The sequence below is a fragment of the Sceloporus occidentalis genome, unplaced genomic scaffold (genome assembly GCF_023333645.1).
Source record: "Sceloporus occidentalis isolate IW3139 unplaced genomic scaffold, rSceOcc1.0.p SCAF_6, whole genome shotgun sequence".
In the NCBI taxonomy this organism is placed as follows: Eukaryota; Metazoa; Chordata; class Lepidosauria; order Squamata; family Phrynosomatidae; genus Sceloporus; species Sceloporus occidentalis.
Genome location: NW_028316986.1, coordinates 121,766,755 through 121,788,241, shown reverse-complemented (window position 1 = coordinate 121,788,241; position 21,487 = coordinate 121,766,755). Strand labels below are relative to the sequence as shown.

Here is a 21,487-nt window from a genome sequence, read left to right as displayed (position 1 = left end):
CAGAAATGACTTGAAGGCACACAACACAAACACACACACACATGCCAAAAATGCTGGTTCCTCACAAAACAGCAAATCCCAGGATTCTAGGATGGAACCATGGCAGTTAAAGTGATGTCAAACTGCATTATTTCTACAGTATGGTGCATCCTAAAAAGGGAGAAGACTAGAAGGAGGGTGGAACCATTTCCAGAACTGCCTCATAATACCAGAAAAAGGAACTTGTGCTAAAAACGACACAGGGACATCTGTGCAAGTGCACACATATTTACCGTAGATTTTAAGAAGGGAACACAAATATACAACATTGGAAACACTTCCTTGTTCTCCCACAGAACAGAGAGTCCCTTTCAATCAACACTATACAGTGGGATGTGTGGCATGGAATGGCACTGCAAACCAGAACATGGAATGTTCAGATTTAAAAATTAATTTGATCATGTTCAGTGTCAAAAAGTGGGGGACTAATAATTGAAATTGTTTAATTTTTTGAGTTGTCGTTAGCCAATTCATTTGATGAAAATGTTAAAATGTTATGTTGGGTACCCCATGGGATTTACAGAGAATGGCATGTAGATTGTCACTGTTGACCCTAGGGGCACAGTTTGTTATTGGCTCCTTCAAAAGTGTTGTTTTAGTCCTTTTAAAGTTTACTTTCTCCAAACTAGATTTTCCCCCCACATAGACTACAAAGCCCATCATATCATTCTTGCCTGGAACTTTTGGGAGTCCAACACATCTGGTAACTGAGATACTGAGCAAATCTTTCCAAAAGCATATGCAGAATATTTTCCTGCACAACAAAATAACTGCATTTGTCCTGCCTCCCCATGTCCAATCAAGAAGCATCATCTGCAAAAAAATGAATGGCAGAGCATGCGTTTTGCATGCTTAGAAGTTCAGCTCCTAAATTCAAGCTATGACACCTTCAGTTTAAATAATCAGATATCTAACAAGCTCCTATTCTCTGCATTCATCTTGCTTCCATTTTATAATTAAAAGGGACTGGGGAAGAAAACCAAGAAGGAAGAAGTAGAGTGGAAAGGCCAAAGCAGCACAGGAAAGATAGAGAGCAGGGAAGGAGCCAGGAGGAACTTCATACTTAGTTATCCAAGTGGATAGAAGTGTGGAATCAAAATCAAATTGCAACAAGTTTCATTGCAATAGCTCACTCCAAATACTATTGTACAAGTTTAATGTTGTTGTTGGTTTTGGTGTTGAGTGTCTTCAAGTCATTCCAAAATTATGGTGACCCTAAGGTGACCCTAAGGGTTTTCTTGGCAAATTTTTTTAGAGGGGATTTACCCTTGCCATCCTCTAAGACTAAGAAAGTGTGACTTACCCAAGGTCACCCAGTGGGTTTCCATGGCCAAGTGGGGATTCAAACCCTGTTCTCCAGAGTCATAGTCCAACATTCACACCATATTGGTAGTAGTGGTAGTAGTAGTAGTAATGATAGAAACCAGTCCAGAATATAATCAACAGGAGGGAAAAATTACTGAAGTCACAACACACTTTCCTACTCAAAAGTCTCCACTTTCCTTTCATATAGCCCCCACCCCCTGGGGGAGGGGAGACAACTGCCTTCCAAAGCTTAAAGTCCTGATGTTCCAAAAGGGACCCTGGTGTCCAAACATATCACTCCTCCATCCCTTTCCCATCCCATTCCAAGACTTACTTTTTTCCAGTTCATTGGTTGTTGTTTCTTCTATTGCTCTGAGCTGGGCTCCAGACAGTTCTTTTTCTCTTTCTAACCCACCTAACAACAAAGCCCCATGGGGCATTTCCTCCAATTCTAATCCGCCATCTCTTGAAGCAGTGGGTCTAACTTATTTATTGAATGTGACAGAGGGAAAGGCACCTGCCCTAATGAATTCTAATGACCAAATTTGCAAAATAATTTATTTTTTTAAGCTCAGTTTTCACTGGGGAATCTAGGAAATTAGACAAAATACAAGAAAAATAGTGTAAACAGCAGGACAAATTAATTAACTTGTTCATTCCTATATCACAAACACACAGGATGGTTATAGTCCAACGCATCTGGTGGATGCTAGTTTGGAAAAGCTGTTTTATATCACACATATGCTATATACTCGGGGCCATACTTATTTATTTGCCCCAGAGGACCACTGGTAACATCATGCACCCCTGGGTATAGCTGATCCTGTATGAGGCACTAAGCTCACCACTGTGAAACTCTGATAGTGTAGTCCAGGGCTGGGCAGCACTGGATGGTCTGGAGCCATACCCAACCCACATCTCACCCATCCACACGCCATACTTCTAGGATTCCAGTAAAACTGGAACTGTCTAGAAGGGAACTTGTGATTGTATTTGAAGAGTTGGGGGGGGGGGATAAAACAAAGAATTCTGAGAGGTTTCAAGAGATGCAATTCTTTATTATTATTATTATTATTATTATTATATTCCGCCTTTCTCCCAACATAGGGACTCAAGGCGGCAAACAACAAGTATAAAATAATAGAATAAAAACAGCACAAGAATATTAAAATATATAAATTTTAAATTTAAAAAATAGTTAGACAATTTTATGAGTTAAAACAGTTATAAATTAAAATATAACATATTCAAATAAAAACCATTAAAATGTATAACATTGCACAACATTAAAAACCCAGTCCTTATCAGTTCACAAATACCTGCCAGCACAAGAATGTCTCTATCCACTGCCTGGAGGACAGCAGGGATGGCGTCATCCTGGCCTCCCTAGGGCAGGAGTTCTTTGTTGTTGCTTTTAAAGTTGCAATGAAAGGAGCTCCAGAAGCCACACAAAAGGACCTGTACAGACTGCATGTAGCCTGCAAGCTGAAGAATTCCCACCCCTGTTGTGATCCTTCATTGAACAAAGCTGCGTTCACAGCCATTTTTAAGGGTGTAGGTTACAGGTACATGTAACAACTACAGGACTGTAGCTGTTGCAGGATGTCATTCAGCCAGCTAAATTTCAAGATGGTGAATTGTTCGTCAAAGTGATTAAACAGTCATGGAGAAATCTGGCACCAAATCATCTTCAGATTGCCATGGAAGAAAAAGGATTTGCTTTTAATCTGATGAATGATTTTAATCTTGCTTCAGGTCTGGACTTAGTTCTGAATGTTCTAATGTAATGTGCATCTCAAAATCCTGGATTTGGTTCTGGATCACTTTTTGAGGGTAAATAGGATGCCACTGATACCCCTTAAACCTCTCAGGAGCCTTACGTACCATAAAACATGGTACATTTAATGCATTTTTCCATCAGTTTATCCAGAAAAGATATTATGCTATCTGGTTTGTAACTTCTCAGAACATTTCTTTAAAACTGCTGTAGAATTTTTCACTCTCCATTACTCTGATACAGAGGACACTGTTGGGGATGTACTTTATGTGCTTAAATATGTTACATATTTTAGTCTGACCAGGAATTTCATATTTGAGTTTTTATAGAATTCTTTGGTGGATATCACCAGACCTCAGTGATTTATTTGTAATTTGCTGGTATGGTCTAGAGCTCCCTTTTCACCATTAGAGAGGTGAAAGGATCTCCTTCTCCTCTCCTGGAAACATCAGATCAGATTTTGTATTTGCCCTCTACCTTTACCAGTGAACACAGATTAAAAGAATTCTACTTTCCTGTCCTCTCTTGTCTTCCTCAGATTTCATTGTCATTCAAAAGCCAAACAGTTTCACAGGTTGGCTTCCTGCTCTTCATATATCAAAGAATTCTTTAATTCTGAATGTTCTAATACAATACGCTCCTCAATGTCTTTTTTTTTTTTTACATCTCTAAGCATCTCCTTGCATATTTATTTATTTATTTTGTGTTCACTTCATGAGGGCAAGACATCCAGTTTCTGAAAGCTTTCCCTCCCTCTCTAACATGAGCCCTTATCAGATGAGTCTGGAACTGGGGGTCTTCAGCACTGGGCGGTTCGAATTCACGTTATTTCGCACAATACCATCATACCAGCATTCGAATGGCCCAATCCGAACTCACGTGAATGCGCGAGATGCCGAACTGAATGCGTACTGGCTCCTCTTTTTGGAGCGTGTTGGCCAGTGCGCTGATAAGGGGATTGGCAATATCCTGGATTGGGGCTCTGTTCGATCTCAGTGCGAATGGCTCTGGTGTGACTACCCAATCCTGAATTCCATCGCAAGACCCCCAGATTCCAATTTTAACTTCCGGTGGGTCTTTCCTCTTGCCGGTTCCAGGGAAGCGGGGGGGGGGGGCGTTCCAGCGGCCTCCTCCTCCTCCTCCCGGCTTGGGAGCCAGCATAAGCTGCATCCCAAGAAGGGAAGAGGCGCGGGGGGCCGCTGGAATCGTGGTTCTGGCAGCCTCCTCCTCCTCCTCCCGGCTTGGGAGCCAGCATAGGCTGCATCCCAAGAAGGGAAGAGGCGCGGGGGCCGCTGGAATGGCGGCGATCGCCGCGTTTCTAGCGGCCCCGCGCCTGTTCCCTTCTTGGGATGCAGCTTATGCTGGCTCCCAAGCCGGGAGGAGGAGGAGGAAAAAAGCATCCCCATTTACTTAGATGGCCATCCAGCCTCTTTGACAGCCGCTGGAACTGGTCCTCCCCCCCCCCCCCCAGAATACATATTCACACACTCACACACACACACGTACAACCGGGCATTGCTAATTTGTTGCAAGGGAAGGTCATGGTAACGTTAAAACCAAGCAGGAATGTAGAGAGGAAACAGAGAGGAATGTAGAGAGAGCACGTTGTATCGCGATTGTTAATGTGCATGAGCTGGCTCTCCAGCTGTTTACCGGGCTGTCATGACGTGACCTCCCCTTTCACCCCGGAAGCGTTTAAGGTCGCAACCCATGCAGGGCACCACTGAGCATGTGCGAGGGGGCCGATACGAATCGGCCAATCCTCATGTTGAGCACCGGTGTGACAAAACATTCTGCACTGAATGCACTTCGCGCGAATGCGTATTGGCCAATTTGAATCATGCCAATTCGGAGGGGCTCCCAGGTATGATGGTATTGTGCGAAATAACGTGAATTCGAACCGCCCAGTGCTGAAGACCCCCAGTTCCAGACTCATCTGATAAGGGCTATGGTCCTTTGCACTCTTTGTGAACCATGCTGGTGGCCTTTTGAACTTCAGACTTCCTTTCCTGGTATGCCTTCTAGCTGAGCTTCTGTTAATGTGGTTTTAAGCTGGACCCAAGCAGCATGGATAGAGTTGACATTTTGACTTTTCCTTTCAGTTCCGTTTCTATAACTCCCCTCATTTTCTAAAGTCAAGTAGGCTGTGTTGCAGTTCTCCAGCACTCTTTCACTTACATCTAAATTGAATCTGATATCATTGAGGTCACTGTTCCCAGCCGGTTGAACCACAACCACTTCTTATAGCACATCCTGGACAATTCCAATTAGGATTAAGTCCACCTCTTCTCTAGTCAGTTTCCTGACCAATTGTTTTAAGGTACCATCACTTGGGATATCTAGAAACTTTACTTCTGTTTTATTGAGGGGAGCACACACTTACCTAATAAATTTAAGGGTGGTTAAAATTACCCATTATTACAACACAGTCTCCTTCAGATGAATTCCTGACTTTCTTCTCTGTCTCAAGACCCTCTTTGAAAACAGGTCAGGGTTGGGGGCAAAACAGAGAAAAATTGCTCCCCCATCATCCCTAAAAGACATTATGGGACCTTTTAAAGTAAAATAAACAAATAGAAATTTGGAGTCTCAGGGAGGTTGTATGTGGCTCCTAATCCCGATAAACTGCCTATCCCTATCCTGTATTGAAATCTCACTGATTCATTCTTCCTCTACTGGTTCTTCCCCTGCTCTATCATAGAACCTATAAACAATAACCTTAGAGAAAAAGAAATTTAGAGTAGAGACAATGAAAGCTATTTCATTAACATTCAACCATTCATAAAACTGTTGACCAAGATTCAGAATTGGGAAACAAAGCTAAAAGATATAACTGATAAGTCTTTTATCTAACCTACCCCAACCTGCCATTTCTCAGCAGTGCCCCCCTGTACCCACCCATTTCCTGGCAACTGGGGAGAAGAGGTGGGCAGCAGACAAGCATCTTGCTATTTTTCTGTAACTCAACAGACAGCCAACAATGATCAGCATGGACCTCAGGGGTCCCTACAGATGGTGTCATGCTCTGCATCCCGGTACTTGCAAAGCTGAATTGGAATGGTGTAACGTCCCAATTACACCATCATAAATCACTAATAGGATGCCATCCAGTTGTTTGTCATGGTGACACAGATATCCTTCCATCAGTGAGTTTAATAACATAAGTAGTATGAATCAGAGAATCATAGAGTTGGAAAAAAACACAAGGGCCATCCAGTCCAACCCCCTGCCAAGCAGGAACACCAATCAAAGCACCCCCGACAGATGGCCATCCAGCCTCTGCTGCACACTGCTTAAAGACCTCCAAAGAAACACCACTCTCCAAGGAAGTGTATTCCACTGTCAAACAGCTGTTATGTCAGGAAGTTCTTCCTAATGTTTAGCTGAAATCTCTTTTCCTCTAGTTTCAATCCATTGCTCCAGGTCTTGTTCTCTGGAGCAGCAGAAAACACTTTGTTCATGTTCAAAGAATAGCAGATAGCGTGAAACCTCTTGATGAACTGTTCAGCAGTTTCATGTTGTAATCTGGTTTTGATGTCCCTTTGCTCCAGAATGGCCCCAAGAGTCTTCAGAGTTTTTGTTGCAAAAGAATTAGTAGGATAATAGCAACCCAACTAGAAATTTCTTACAGAGTCAAAATTTATTTATTTATTTAACTTTTGCCCCACCTTCCTCCCAAAACTGGGGGTCGATGAGGCTTTCAATGACATTACGAAGAGGTATAAACCGCAAAAAAAGTTATATTAAACAGAATTAAACAAATTATATTAAATCAGTACTGAATTAAAAAGCCACTTAAAACAAGGGCTGGAATCCTGCAAGACAGTTATGAATGCGCAAGCACGGTAGTTCCAGAGCTATGCAGTGACTGCCAATCTGAGTCTCCCCATCCCCACATACTGGGTATCAGTCACTGGGATCAACAGGGGTCTGTTCCCTTGTTGCTTGGGAAGCTGCTGACTGCTATTCTCATCACCTTGCATGAGCAATCTCCAGTGTGACAGGCAGAAACGAGACCCCAGTCACAACTCCCCCTTGTACAGGAGATCAGTTGTGCAAGGTAGAGTGAAACCATCAGCCGGCTACTTCGACAGGGGAACAAACCTGCATCTATTGCAGAGGTTGCTGTCTGGTAATTTGGGACTGGAGGGCTTTCGTGATTCCTATGTAGCCCCTAAACTAGAGTCCACATAGAGACTGTGAATACATAGCAGTCATGAGTGTGTAACTGTAGGTTACATAATCACAACTGCCATACAGGATTCCAGCCATACTGATTTTTTAAAAACTTTAGTACTCATCTATTAAAAACCTTTTCTGGGCAGCCAATCGTTAACTTCTCACATCAGTGTAATGATGCTTTGGATTTAGTTGCAGTTTTCTAATGTTAAAATTTATGTGGAAGAATGAGAAATGGTTTAAAAACAGGACGCTGTACTAGAGATGTGTTTATTTTATTTCTTTCAGCAAAGAATGATGGAATATGATTGTTAAGAAATCACTGTGATGTTTTCACTATCATTAACAACTCCTATGAGAACCGTATACCTACAAAAATCAGAAATGTCTCATCAGAGACACATGAAAGCTTATGTGAATGATGTTATGATAATCAAACAAAATCTTCTGGAATCAATGAAAGTCTCTTTTTTGAGGGGAGATGACGATGGTTGGGATGTGTTCTGGACTTAAATTCATTGTGTTAAAATTGCTTCAAAAGAGAACAATTAACTAACTGTTTTTTTCAAATTTTGAAGTAGAAAAGGGCCATTAAATATTTGGGAATTAGAACTGCTAAGAATAACAGTTTTATTATTTCAAAACAACTATGAAAAAGTCTGTAAAAAAATAAAAGAGACTTAGAAAATGGGGGAAATTAAATTTATCCCTATTGGGTAGAAATGCAGTAATAAAGGTAAATGTTTTGCCAAGACTCTTATTCCTCCTTCAAACAATCCCTATTGCATATAAGAATTTGATTACCTTTTGTGCAATGGCAGAAAGAAATTTCCAGATTTGTCTGGCAAGCAAAGAAACTCAGGATAAAATTTAAAACACTGCATGATGCTAAGGAAAGGGGTGGCTTGTGAGCCCCTAATGTTAAATTGTATTATGAGGCCTATTGTTTTGTATGGTTGAAGGAATGGATCATGCTTAAAGCTGTGAGATTCTTGGAATTTGAAGACCATAATTTAAGATTTGGTTGGCATGGTTAGTATTGGTAAGATAAAGATAAGGCACATGCTGAATTTAAAAATCGTTGTACAGTTGTCCCGCCATATCTACAGATCATGTGCCCATGGATTCAACAATCAATGGCTTAAAAATATTCTCCCCCAAAATCCAAAAAGCAAACCTAGATTTTGTCATTTTATATAAGCATCACCATTTTGCTACCCCATTGTATATAATGGGTCTTGAGCATCCATATATGTTGGTATCCATGGGTGGTCCTGGAACTAAACCCCAGTTTAATAACAACAATAACAAGATCATAATCAATAACTGCAAAGAGCAGTGATAGGGGAGTATGTAGTCCTCCAGATATTTTAAGATAGCAACTTTAATCAACTCCTGTCATTGGGTCTGCTGGCTAAGGCTGATGGGAGTTGAAGTCCAACAGCTGGGCTCAGCCTGGGCTACAATCTGTCCTCCTTTCTCAATTTTGGATTCAGTGTCCCCAGATTAAAGCTATGCAATGAGTACTATTAAGTAATTAATAAGGAAGCATCTTTCAGCTTATCCTACCACCCAAAGAGGGGCAACCATCTGTGGGGATGTGCCCTTTCCCCCTAACATATAGTAAGCAGTGATGTGGGATTTTCTGAACAGAGTCCAACAAGTTTCAAGTGAGTGTATAAAGTCAGCTGTCTCCAAACATCTCATTAGACCAGGAGAGAAGGCAAAATGTTTTTCCGCCGGAGAGAAGCCTCAGCTGCCACTGGTGCACTTGTTACATAAGTGTCGCATGACCATGCAACACTTACACAAGAATGGCGGCGCCCATGTATACAGGGCGCCACCATTGTTATGCCCTTGTCACGCTCTGCCCCCCCAGGTAACCCTCGCATGTGACGAGGGCACCTGAAAGGCCGGTATGTACCGGGGCATAGTTACCTATGACAAAACAAAAGATCAGAAATTGTATACATGAAGCAGTTGTTACAACTGCTGTCATTGTCATTTTATTCATTTATAGCCCACCTTTACCTCAATAATGGGAATCAAGGTGGCTTATACTATTATTAAAACCAGTACTGATTATTTTGTACTATTTTATGCTAAACTTTGTAGATTGGCAGGGAATCATGTGACCTTCCAGATATTGTTGAATAAGCCCCAGCAGCCTTAGTCAGCAATGCCAGTGGTAGGGAATGTTGGGAGTTGCAGTTCAACAGCATCTAGAGGACTGACAGTTCCCACTCCCTGCCTCAAAGAGTGACATTCATCATAATGAGTGGGCTTCCCACTCATGCAATGGGACCTGCTCTCCCTCTCAGCACCTCAGATCCCCCATGCTCCCTCCAAATATATTCTGACCCTCGAAGCAGATCTGAAGAAGCATAGGGTGCAGCTGGGAGGAGGAATTCAATCTTCCAGGGAGACCCAACTGGATACAAGTTTGGTTGTTTTGCTGAAATGCACTAAAATCCCCTTCTCATGATATATGTAAGCGCTATATTTCAAACCATGTCAAGAACAGTAAACACGTTTAATGAGTCCTATGTACATTTACTTGGAAGCAAGTCCCATTAAATTCTATGGGACTTACTTCAGAATATGCATTTGTAGGATAGCACTATCAGAGTCACTTCAATTGTATACAGTCACTAATAATTATATGAGCTGTCCCTGATGGAGGGGGATGGAAACCTCTACATTAAAAAAAATGCAGTTGATCAGTGCTATGCACAGCAGCATTTAGTTATTTATAAAATATATGGGAAATTTCATAAAATACTTGCAAATAGTTTTCTGTTTTAATAGCGTACAGTGATATTTGGTGGATTCAGATAGATAATAAATCTTTTATTGGTCTCATTAGCACAGCCGAAGACAGAAACCTAAGTACATCATTTTGCAGAAGACAACCAACCATGTTCTGAGAAAATATAAGTGGTATAACTGTGGAAATTATGCAAAATATAACAAATACAAGAACACATGGAAATGGAAAACATATGATTACATACTATGAAATGAATACCAAAGCATAATAACATAATAGTTTTTGCACAACTGTAGTGCAGGATCAAAACCTTAGTTCATAGGCCATATCAAAATTGTCTTTAGGATTTCTATTATCAGGAAAACTTTAATTTCAGCTTTAAGTTTTAAAAAAGCATAATTGTGAAAATAGATTCAGAAACTATTTTTGTCCCCAACATCTTAGATTCAAACACAGCCTTATGTGCAATGAAGACAATGTAAAGGTGGGCATGTAATTGTGGAAAAGGGAAGGGAGGTGGAAAAAGAAAGAAAGAAAGAAAGAAAGAAAGAAAGAAAGAAGCAAGCACTTTTAAAACTGGTTTATTTCAGTATGAGCTTTCACGACTTTCATTCACTTCTTCAAATGCACTTGTCTTGAGTCTTTAGGTCAGTTCTAATTCTGAAGAAGTGGACTGAAAGCCATCAGAGTGCATGCTGAAACAGAGCATTGATAAAGGTGCTACTAATTCCTACAGAGAGCCAATGTAGTGTAGTGGTTTGTGTGTTGGGCTATGATCCTGGACACTAGGGTTCAATTCCCAGTTCAGCCACGGAAACCCACTGGGTGACCTTGGGGAAATCACATGCTCTCAGCCTCAGGGGAAGGCAATGGCAAACCACTTCTGAACAAATCTTGCCATGAAAACCCCAGGATAGTTCCGCTTTAAGGTCTCCATAAGTTGAAAACATAATTCCTACACACACACACTTTTTTTTTTTTTTTTTTTTTGCACATTGGACTAACACAGCCATTTCTTCAAAAAGTGTATTTCTCAATTGTTCTCATTGCAAAAAAGGGTTATCCTTAAGGATGTCCAGGTGTTAAAGACAGAGGACTTTTTTTGTTTAAAACCAACAACAAATGTCCTAATTGCTCAAGGTAGGAGCAAACAAGACCAGAAAGGATTTGTAGGGATCGAGGAGTATCACACAGCCTGCTCTGATCTATTGGTGCGAAGAGGAACTGAGGAACTGCTATTGGAAATATGTCTACGCATTTCTTTCCAGACACTTGGCACCCTTTGGCTCTATTGTCTTTTTTCACCTTGCTTTGTTGACTTTTTAAAGACTACAGTGTTGTGCTCTTCTGTATTTGATGTATCTGTGTGCTTCAACTAAGTCAATGGATGTACTGCCAGGGTGTATAACCAGGCTTGTCAGCAGAGAGGCGAAAGATCATAAACCTTAATAATTTTCTTCTTCGCTGAATCTGCAGTCTTTATCTTCCAAATCAGTATGCTTATTATTTTTAGCTTTTATTTTGTGAATTCCTACATTTTTCTTGAATGTTCTATATTTTACAGTGCCTTGTCCTCCTTTGCTGTTAGGGCATCTGGTCACCCTGTGAAAGCTGTGCTGTGGACTGACATAGTTGCAGGGCTTCCAGTTGGGACAAAGTAAACATAAGCATATAGTAACCACATAGAAAGGAAGTGATCATTAGCTGTGCCGAAGATGTAAGGCTTAGTTGTTGTAGCTTGGTACACCTATTTTTTCACAGCTGTTTGGGGGGGGGGGTCCTGTGCTCTAAACCCAAGTGAGACACACTTCAGGTTTGTGGGCTATGCGGTATGTTTTTACTAGTTCCACGACTGACCAGCTAAAGAGCAGCAGATGCAAAACGGTGACTAGCAGAAACTTACAAAATTGCAGCAGAAGGAATGGCACTAGTTAACTGGGGAATTTGGTAAGCAATACTTGACTGAGAAATGACTGAGAAAAAGAAAAACAAATAAACCAAAGAATGAATCAACAGATCAGGGGTTCTAACAGCCTAATTTAAGTTAAAGTGAGAGAAAATAGTGTTTTATAGCCGTTGTGACTGTCAACCAATTGACAGTCCAAAAGTCTTTGCTAATTTGCTGCAAATTAACCAGAGCAGGGATTGGGAAAGTTACCTTTTAGAACTACAGTTCCCAGAATCCCCAAACCAGCATGGCCACTAGCTCAAAATCTTCCTCCATCCATCTTATCTAGCTATCTATTTATCTATCTATCTAGCTCTGGCCCAAATCGCCCTTCTCCCTACACCTGCTCTAAGCTGCACTTGGTCACCTTTCTTTAGGACTTGGTTCTTCGTAGCTTGGTTTTCAGCGTTCCCCATGGGCCCTAAAAAGAGAAGAACACTGCAGTCCACCCAGGCTATGTCCCCAATCTGCCAGCGCAGATGTTCCCTGGCATCAGTTCCACGTCAACCACAAAGGGCCTCAGTACGGAGCTAATTCTCAGTGGGCCAGGATCCTGACAGGACAGCATTAATGGGCTTTTGTGTAACTAGGAATCCAGCCTATGATTACAGATAGGCAGCTGAAAAGGAGAGGTCACCCCAGTCAGCCAGCATACATCCGACTCACTCTTCAGAGTGTTTCCTTTTACAGTAAACTGCCAATTGCAATGCATTTTTTAAAGGACTCTTGTTGATAAAATTGTTTTGTAACACTGTTATGAAATAAAGTGGCTGGATCACTATGAGTATATGGCCAAACTATTACTCAGTAGCTTCTAGGCAGTAGAAACAGATCTCCCAAAGAAGGACATTAAAATATACTTCAGTACTTTAAAGCAGGCCAAAATACCCTAAGGGTGCCAGATCCTATCTGATCTTGGATGCTAAACAGGATCAGCCCTGGTTAATACTTGGGTGGGAGACTGCCACTGAACACTAGGTGCTGTAGGCTGTATTTTATAGGATTGCCTTAATTTGGAACTGTCTTGACGGCATACAATGAACTGGGAAAACCACCTCTGAATATCCCTTGCTTAAGAAAACCCTCTGAAATTAATGAGTCAATAAGCAACTTGAAGGCACATATACACACACTTTAAAGTAACAGAGAAGCCTACAGGGAAGGCCTGGATTTAGGGACAGAGGGCACAGAAAATGATTTGGAGGAAATGATCTGAAAGACATTCTGTACAACAATCCACATGAGAAGAAACAAACAATACAACCAGTCTATTAGCATATATAAATCTAGAAGCATTGAGTTGCGTAGCGAGCGCTATGTTGATGTCTTAGCTTGGAACACTCCTGAGTTAAGTTCTCACACTCTGAGTAAAATTGTGATATCTATATGAAGACTGAATATGATTTTTGAACATCATTGTACAGAACTTGTCACTTTTTGAAATAAGTGATATTGGATCTCAATATAATTTATGTTTTTGTATTGTTAATGGAGCATCAAATTCATTTGTTTCCAAAAAAAAATGTTGTTTTATTTCCAAAAAGGGTTATTTATTTTGTATAAATCCATTGCCCTGTTCCTACAAAGTTGTGTAACTATTGGTATTATTTCCAGTAATTTAAGAATTCAGTTACACAAATAAGGCTTTTTTTGGTGTATAGTTGGCCTTCTGATTCCACGGATTCTTATTCCACAGATTCAATCATCCATGGGTTGAAAATATTAATATATACATTTCAACAAGCAAACCTTGATTTTGCCATTTTAAATAAAAGACTGGGGGGGGGGAGCTGAGAGTAAAAGGCATACTTCTGGAAATCCTGGGAATGGTTTGTTGCTGGAGCATTCCTGGATCTTCATGGGTTAAATCCTGGATAAGCGTGATGTCATCTGAAAATCTTCAGTGTGGTTGCGCAACTTTGCTGGCAGTATGACTTTGTCTTCCCCAATGTCCCTTCCTCTGATCATCTCCATAGATGGATTAATTTGGAAGATCAGAGTACAAAGAAGTCTTGCAGCACCTTTGAGGCTGAGAGAAAGCAGCTGGTGATGAGAGTGCTTTGGGTGCTGGGCAAAGGAGTTTATTGCATGGAACAGATCCTGTGCAGAAACTGGATTTAAACTGGAAAAAACCCACAAAGGAGGGTAGATTTTCAGATGAGTTAAGCTGAACAGAAAGTGGACAAAACAAAAGTGGGTTGATTTTTACACAGTGTAAGGTTAAAAAGCAATAATGCGACATTAACTTGAATGGAAAGTAGACAAAACCAGGTCCTTTTTACGTTTGGAAAATCCCAAAGGTGAAAAGGAGTGGGCTTTGTTGACTTTCCATTCAGGTTAATGTCCCATTGTTGCTTATTAAGCCCAATGTGTCTGAAAATCAACCCGCTTTGGCAGTCCCCCCCCCCCCCCCGATTTCTCAATCCCATTTTTGCAGGGGATCCGTCCTGATGTGTGATAAACTCAGTTGACCAGGCTTTGATTCTCTTCATCTTCCTCCTCCTTCTCTTCCTCTTCCTAGCCCTCTTCTTCTTCTTCCTCCTTTTCCTCTTCTTCTTCTTCCTCCTCTTCTTCTTCTTTCTCTCTTTTTCTTCTCCTTCTTCTTCTTCCTTTTTCTCTTTCTCTTCTTCTTCTCCTTCCTCCTCCTCCTCTTCCTTCTGGGCTGAGGGTCTCCTTGTGGGGGGGGGGTGTTCCTTGGCTCCTCCTCGGGGGCCGGGCCAGGGCTTGCCTCCTCCTCCTCCTCCTCCTCCTCCTCCTGGGGAGCCAGTGGCTCAGTTTGGGCGCTGGAGTTGGCAGCAGGAAAGCAGGCAGGCAGGAGGTGCGCCCGGCGGAGCCAGAGCCAGAGGCAGGTAAGGCAGGGCCCCCTCCTTCCCCGGGGCCCCCTTCTCTCTCTCTCTCTCTCTCTCTCCAGCAGGGATCCCCAAAGGTCCTCCATCCGGAGAGCCCTTCTTTCTCGAGGAGGGTCCTGGGCTTTGCGTTTGGCCAGGTCCCCTTCCCTGCTTCCCCCGAGGAGGGAGCCCAGGGCGGCCAGGTACCTCCTCCTCCTCCTCAGCCCCCCCAAAGGAGGACCAGGCAGCCCCAAATGGAGGACCTCCCAGGGGGAGAAAGGAGGGAGGACCTTGCCAAACTGAGAAACACTGGGAGGAAAGTTCAGCCTGAGTGCCAACTTCGCCAGGCTCCCAAGAGAGGGCTTGGTGGAGGAGCTCCTCCTGGGAGGAAGGTGGGAAGGGAAGGCGGTCCGGGAAAAGGAGGACCCTGGACACCCCCCAGGACTCCTTCCCCCCCCCCAAGGGGTGGCATATTTGTGGTGCTCTCCGTGGGGAGAGGGGGGTTTCCTCGCAAGGAGACGGAGACTCAGCAAAGCCCCTCTGAACCAATGCTGCCAAGAAAACCCCCAGGATAAGTTGCCTTCTAAGAAAAGGGCAGTGTGGGGTAGTGGTTGGAGTGTTGGAGCCCAGGGCCACGGAAAGCCCCTGGGTGCCCTTGGGCGGGTCACACTCTCTCAGCCTCCTCCTCAGGCGAAGGCAGGGGCAAACCTCCTCTGAACAAATCTGGCCAGGAAAACCCCAGGAGAAGTCCTTGCCTGAAATGAGGTGAAGGCACACAAGAAACAGCAAAAACAAACCAGGGCTCTTTTTTTGGACAGGAAAGTGAAGGAAAGAGGGGAAAGTATTTTTGCAGGAGTAAAACTTTCCTGATCTTTTCGTCCTGCGATGGAGAAAACTCTTTCAAAGTTCCCTTCTGCAGTTCCTGAAGTTAGTCCATTTTTCCCGCCTCATCAAACAATGCTGGAGGGACCCATTCTGTACTGGTAAAAGAGAGGGCTTTAACTGGTTTCTGGGTCTCCATCCTCCCCTTCCAAAGGCTCATAAGTAGAAGCCTCTCTGCTACATACAATCCTGACCTTCAGGTGGTGCCTTGAACAGGATTCCTTCAAAAGAAAAGGGGGTCAAAAGAAGAAGGAAGAAACCAAGACAGAGTTGCAAATGTATTTTAAAATGTCCGTAGCATTGCAAAAGATACATATTTGGGGGTTGTTGGGGGGCTTTCAGGGTGGTGTGGTGATTTGAGCATTGGACTATGACTGGAGACCTGGGTTCGAATCTCCACTCAGCCATGGAAACCCACTTGGTGACCTTGGGAGAGCCTCTCAGCTGTGTTTGTAAAGGCAAACATCCTCTGAACAAACAGTAACTTGAAGAGGGCACTGAACTGAGTGGAGATTGTGTGCAGTTTGACCGATCAAACTGTATGTGTCCATTTGTCTCTGCTGGGTGCCCAAAAGTCAGGGCTGGACGTCCATTTGGACATGCAACTACGATTTTAAAATGCCTTGGGATTGAGGGTAACAAAGGATGGTGTAGTCTGGTGTACAAAACAGGTATGGTCTTGACGTCTGGATGCAGATAGTTTTTTGTGGGTGTTGGATGATTAGGAAAGAGGCATTGGTAAAGTGAAATGTGCAGGTCTACCTTATCTGAAATTCTTGGGACCAGAAATGTTTTGGATTTCAAGGCTTTTTTTTCTAGGTTTTTGAATATTTATATATACATAACGATATATTCACATATTGTATATACTCATGTATAAGTCTCGAAATTTTAGTCTAAAAATTGACCTCAAAAACAGAGTCGACTTATCCATGGGTCAATATAAGTGCTGTACTTTAACACTTATTTTAAAAAAAGGGACCATCTCCTGGTGAAAGGCAAGAGTGTAATTTGTCCTGGAAGCACCGATCCACCTCTCCTCTCTCATCCATCCAGCTTTGAGTGTGAACACAAAAAATTGTGCTTGCTGGAGTTTTCTAAGTTCTTTGGCAGCTTTTTACTTTGCTTTATCTTTTCAATCCTTTGTTACATGGCCCTAAGTTTTACCCTCAACTTATCTGTGGGTCATATCAAAATCCATAACTTTAGCCCCAAAACCTGCCCTCAACTTATACATGAGGTTAACTTATAGTTGAGTATATACAGTATACATTATGAGCCAGAATAATGTAGTGGTTTGAGCATTGGACTTCGACACTGGAGATCAGGGTTCACATCCCCATGCAGACATGGAAAACCACTACGTGACCATGGGCAGGTCCCATGCTCCGAGTCCCTAGAAAACTCCATGACAGAGTTGCAATAAGTCACAAACGACATGAGGGCACACAACAATGAGACATCTTAGGGATGGGACCCAAGTTTAAACATGACATTCATTTGTGTTTGCTTTACACCTTGTGCTCATAGCCTGAAGGTAATTTTATATACAATATTTAATAATTTTGTGAATGAAATAAAATTTGTGTACACTGAATCATCAGAAAGCAAAGATGCCACTACCTTAGCCAGCCATATGGACAATTTTGGATATTTGAGTATTTTGGATTTTTGAATTCTGGATAAGGGAGACTCAACCTGTATAAAATTACCATGCTGGATTCAATGAAGGTCACAGTGTTGTGTTTCAGCAAGAGACAGCGAGATGCCTGGCAATCATTTTTGTCTCCAAAATCTAGAAAACAGACATTGTTTTTGTACACAAATGCATTCTTTTTGGACAAAGTTCTCTTACTCTTCTTGAAAAAGAGAGGGAAAAAAGAGAAAGGAAGGGAAAATTCAGACTTCAGGAGAAGTTCATCACATGTTGATAGGCTGATAGAAATTGATCTGACCTATTTTGCAAGGCAGGAAAAGAAAGACAATCCAGACAGACTTATTTCTCAGGCAGCATGATCGCTCTGCTATCCAGTGACAAGCATGGGACACAATACAGAGTCTGATCAAAGCAAAGCCATGCACAAACTGTGTTCTGAGATGGACAGCTCAGTTCTTCTACTCGAGGAGGGTGGGCTGGCTTTTTTGGCTTGGCAGACGTGCCCTCAGGGTGAGAGGAATGGCTTTGAGGATCACAAACTTGTGTTCAGAGGAGGAGGAAGTCTGAGAAGACTGGTTTTCTTAGGACATGGTGTGAATTGTTTCTGTAGCTTCCATCCTCCTTCTTTTCTTCTCCTTTCAGAGGTGGCTGGACTTGAGAAGGAAAAGAAAGCTATCAAGATCCCCAGTGGAGGAAAAACACAAGTAGGAAGCGCTTTGGACACTCTGGGAGGGGTTCGGATCTGCACTCTGGTGCTACTGCTGCCACCATCTTATGGTGTTCTGTGCCAGGAAGGAAGGGAAGGGCTTCCTTGGCACCTTCCTTTTCCCAAGGGCATTGAATGTACCCAGAAGCGAACCCTTCTTTCCAGGCTTTCCTCCTCAGCTTGACACAGGTGCCAGCATCACAGCTCATCCAGGAAACAAGAGAGAGCACCTGGCAGAAGAAACAACAGTGTGAGGGCATCTCCTGGGAAAGGCGGTGATGCTGGGGTGCTCTTTTTGGGGCTCTGCACCCCCTACGCCAATCGGGGAAAGGAAAGGAGCCTGGTGGCTTGAACTGCTCCTCTTGCTCCTGCTCATCTTCTCAGGCTGGGTTTTGACTCAACAGCCCGTTGGTTGCCCCGAGCCTTGCGAGTGCTCTGAGGCAGCCAAGACAGTGAAGTGCATCAATAAGAACTTGACAGAGGTCCCGCCAAACCTGCCTCACTACGTCCAGAACCTCTTTCTCACTGGCAACCACATCCGGCACCTTGCATCTGGCACCTTCCTCTCCGAGCTCCGGCTGGAGCTCAGCAGCGTCAACCTGAGCGGTAATCAACTGGAGCAAGTGGATGCAGAGGCTTTTGCTGGACTGTCCAGCCTGAAGCGCTTGGACCTGAGTGACAACACTCTCATCTGGATCAGTCCCGAAGCCTTTGGCAATGGCAGCAGCAGCCCTTTGGAAGAGCTAAATCTGCGTAACTCCCTCTACAATAACAGCAGGGTGGCAGCCATTGCTGAGCTGCTCCAGAGGGGGACCTTGCTGAACTTGACCCACCTGTACCTGTCTGATAACAACCTGGTTTACTTGCCAGCAGGCATCTTCTCCATGCTGCCCAACCTGCGGCAGCTGGACCTGCACAACAACTCCCTGGTGGGCTTGCATAACGTCTCTTTCTGGGGTCTCCGCCAGCTGCAGAATTTCAACCTTGGAGACAACTCCCTCAAGTGCCTGAGGAACAGCACCCTCGTGCAGCTCCGCAGCCTCCCCTGGCTCTCCAGCCTTAACCTCAGCCACAACACCTGGGTCTGTGACTGCAACATCGAGGACATGGTGAACTGGTTGAAGGAAAGTGACCAGGTGGAGGCCAAAGGGTCTCTCAAGTGCTCTTCTCCTGAGGAGATGGAGAATAGCTCCTTGGTGAGCCTTGATCTCTCAGGCCTGAACTGCCCCGAGCCAATGGATGATCAGGCTCAGCTGCAGACTTCTTACGTCTTCCTTGGCATAGTTTTAGCCCTCATTGGTGCCATTTTCCTCCTGGTTTTATACTTGAACCGAAAAGGGATCAAAAAGTGGATGTACAATATCAGGGATGCCTGTAGAGACCACATGGAGGGATATCACTACAGGTATGAGATCAACGCCGATCCCAGGCTGACACACCTTGGCTCCAATTCAGATGTCTGAAGAAGCTTTCTATGGGGAAAGGCAGCCACAGCGCACAATAGCAATGCATGAGATGTAGACTCTTAGCTTTATTCCCTCAACCCCACATGCTTGCTAACCCTTGTCACACCTTAGAGACATCACAGACTTACCTGTGCTGTGCAGAGAATTATGCCTACCTGTGCCACAAAATTCACACCTTGTTGTTGTTGTTGCTGTTGTTGTTGTTGCAATTATGATTATTATTGCCCACAGTCAATTGTGCATGGTAAAAAGTTAAGTTTTTAAAAAACTAAAAAAGAAAAGAAGGAAAGAAATCTCCATTTTGTGTCTGTCTCCCTGCCTGTTTGCTTTGCAAGTTGCTGCCGGTTCTTGCTTGGCGATTTCTCACATCTAAGAAAATAATAATAAAGAGGGTGTTTGTATCCTCTTCCTGCTAATGTTTTTAAATCTTGAAGGCATGCATATTAACAAGTACCATTTAACAAAGACTGCCTCACATTTTGAGGGGGAGAAATGTTTCATCCATCAGTACCAGTTTGGGTTTTTTGGTGCTGCAAAAACTTCTGTAGACTGCATATGTATTGAGAACTCACCTTTTAAAAAAAGGTTTTTCTTTGTAGAAAAAAAAGTTAAAATGCAAGCATGCAAATATTTGATGATTTTACACAATGTAGGGAGAAACTGAAGACTTCAGTACAGTTTTTTACTGTTGGTAAAAGGTATAAGCACTTGCAGTTTACATGAAAATAGGATTTTTTAAAAATGCAAAAGGAAAAATGAACCGCATAACTTCATATGAACTGAGTTTGAACTGCTAAATAATTCAATAAATGTTCTTACATGAGTGTCTGTTTCACTGAAGTTTGCTATTTCAATATTCTAATCTGAAAATGAAGCACAATATGGAATTAATATACTGTAGTTGCTAATGTGATAAACTCATTTTCTCTGTACAAAACTTTTGGCAAATGCCAAATACTTCATTTATTGAGATCTTTGCTTGAAAGCATCTTTACCGATGTAGATTATCTCTCAGAGAGACTGTGAAGATAAAACGCTATTCTCATTTGCACTTGTTTATTAAGCTGCATGTGAATTACCGTCTCCTTCCTTATACAATGTAATTTTTCATATTATTTTCTTAACAATGCCATTAAGTGAGGATCTTTTAAATTTCTGCAATAGTTCTCAGTTGACTATTTTTAAAATAGATAGTGCTATTGGTGGCCTTTACTGCCAAGTAATGGGCATGCTCTGTCCAAAGTTAAACATTTATGCAGTGCAATCCTGGGTATATTTACTCAAAAGTAAGTTCCAGTGATTTCAATAGGTCTTACTCCTAGGTACATAATCTTAAAGTTCCATGCATTGTAGTGGGAGAGAATTAGGCGAATGATTAATTCCCTCCTGTTGAAGTCAGCTTGCCTTAAAATGTGTTTATCCTTCATCACAATTGATGCATTGCACTGATATGCTGCGTTATAAGTATAGATATGGCTTAACTCTATCCATGTTTTCTTGGAAATAAATCCAATTCAGTATGGTGGCTCGCTTACAAATAAAGTGTGCTTTAAACTTCAATCTGACTAGCAAGTTCTGTCAGTGTATCCTTGGCCTTAGTTTTCTCAAGCAGCAGATAAGGTGGTAAAGTAGGGTTGCTCCAGTTTCATAATGAGGTGGGAGGCTCACATGAATGAACATGCTCCTATAAGCCCCCATAAACAAAGCTGTCATATTGGGAAGAATGGTTCTAGTCTAGCATAACCCTCAACATTTCAGTTTTCTATCTTTGGGGGCAAAGGAGTTTTTTTATAACTTTATTTTCAACTTTGAGCATTCAGCTTGTGAATCTGCCTCACAACATGAAATCTGAAATAGCCCAGTTAAAAATCCACTACACTGCCTCATCTGATGCAGATGAATGTGAGGCCAAAGTTGTGAGTAAATGTGC

At 42.5% G+C, this 21,487-nt stretch overlaps 1 protein-coding gene across 7 annotated transcripts in view; it reads left to right on the top strand.

Moving 5' to 3' along the window:
- Positions 1-14,656: 14,656 nt before the first annotated feature.
- LOC149311345 (trophoblast glycoprotein-like) overlaps positions 14,657-21,487 on the top strand; it is a 103,891-nt gene continuing 97,060 nt past the window's right edge. For 4 of the 7 annotated variants that reach the window (XR_016281781.1, XR_016281780.1, XR_016281779.1 and 1 more), the window contains exons 1-2: positions 14,657-14,867; positions 18,028-19,496. Coding sequence is in view for 3 of the 7 variants with exons in the window: in XM_089530850.1 (XP_089386976.1) it covers positions 18,370-19,496 (1,127 nt within the window). In the remaining 4 variants the exon portion in view is untranslated. Of the gene's footprint in view, positions 14,868-15,713; positions 16,400-18,027; positions 19,775-21,487 lie in introns of those variants that run through there. The other 3 variants (XM_089530848.1, XM_089530849.1, XR_016281782.1) reach the window with 3 other exon arrangements.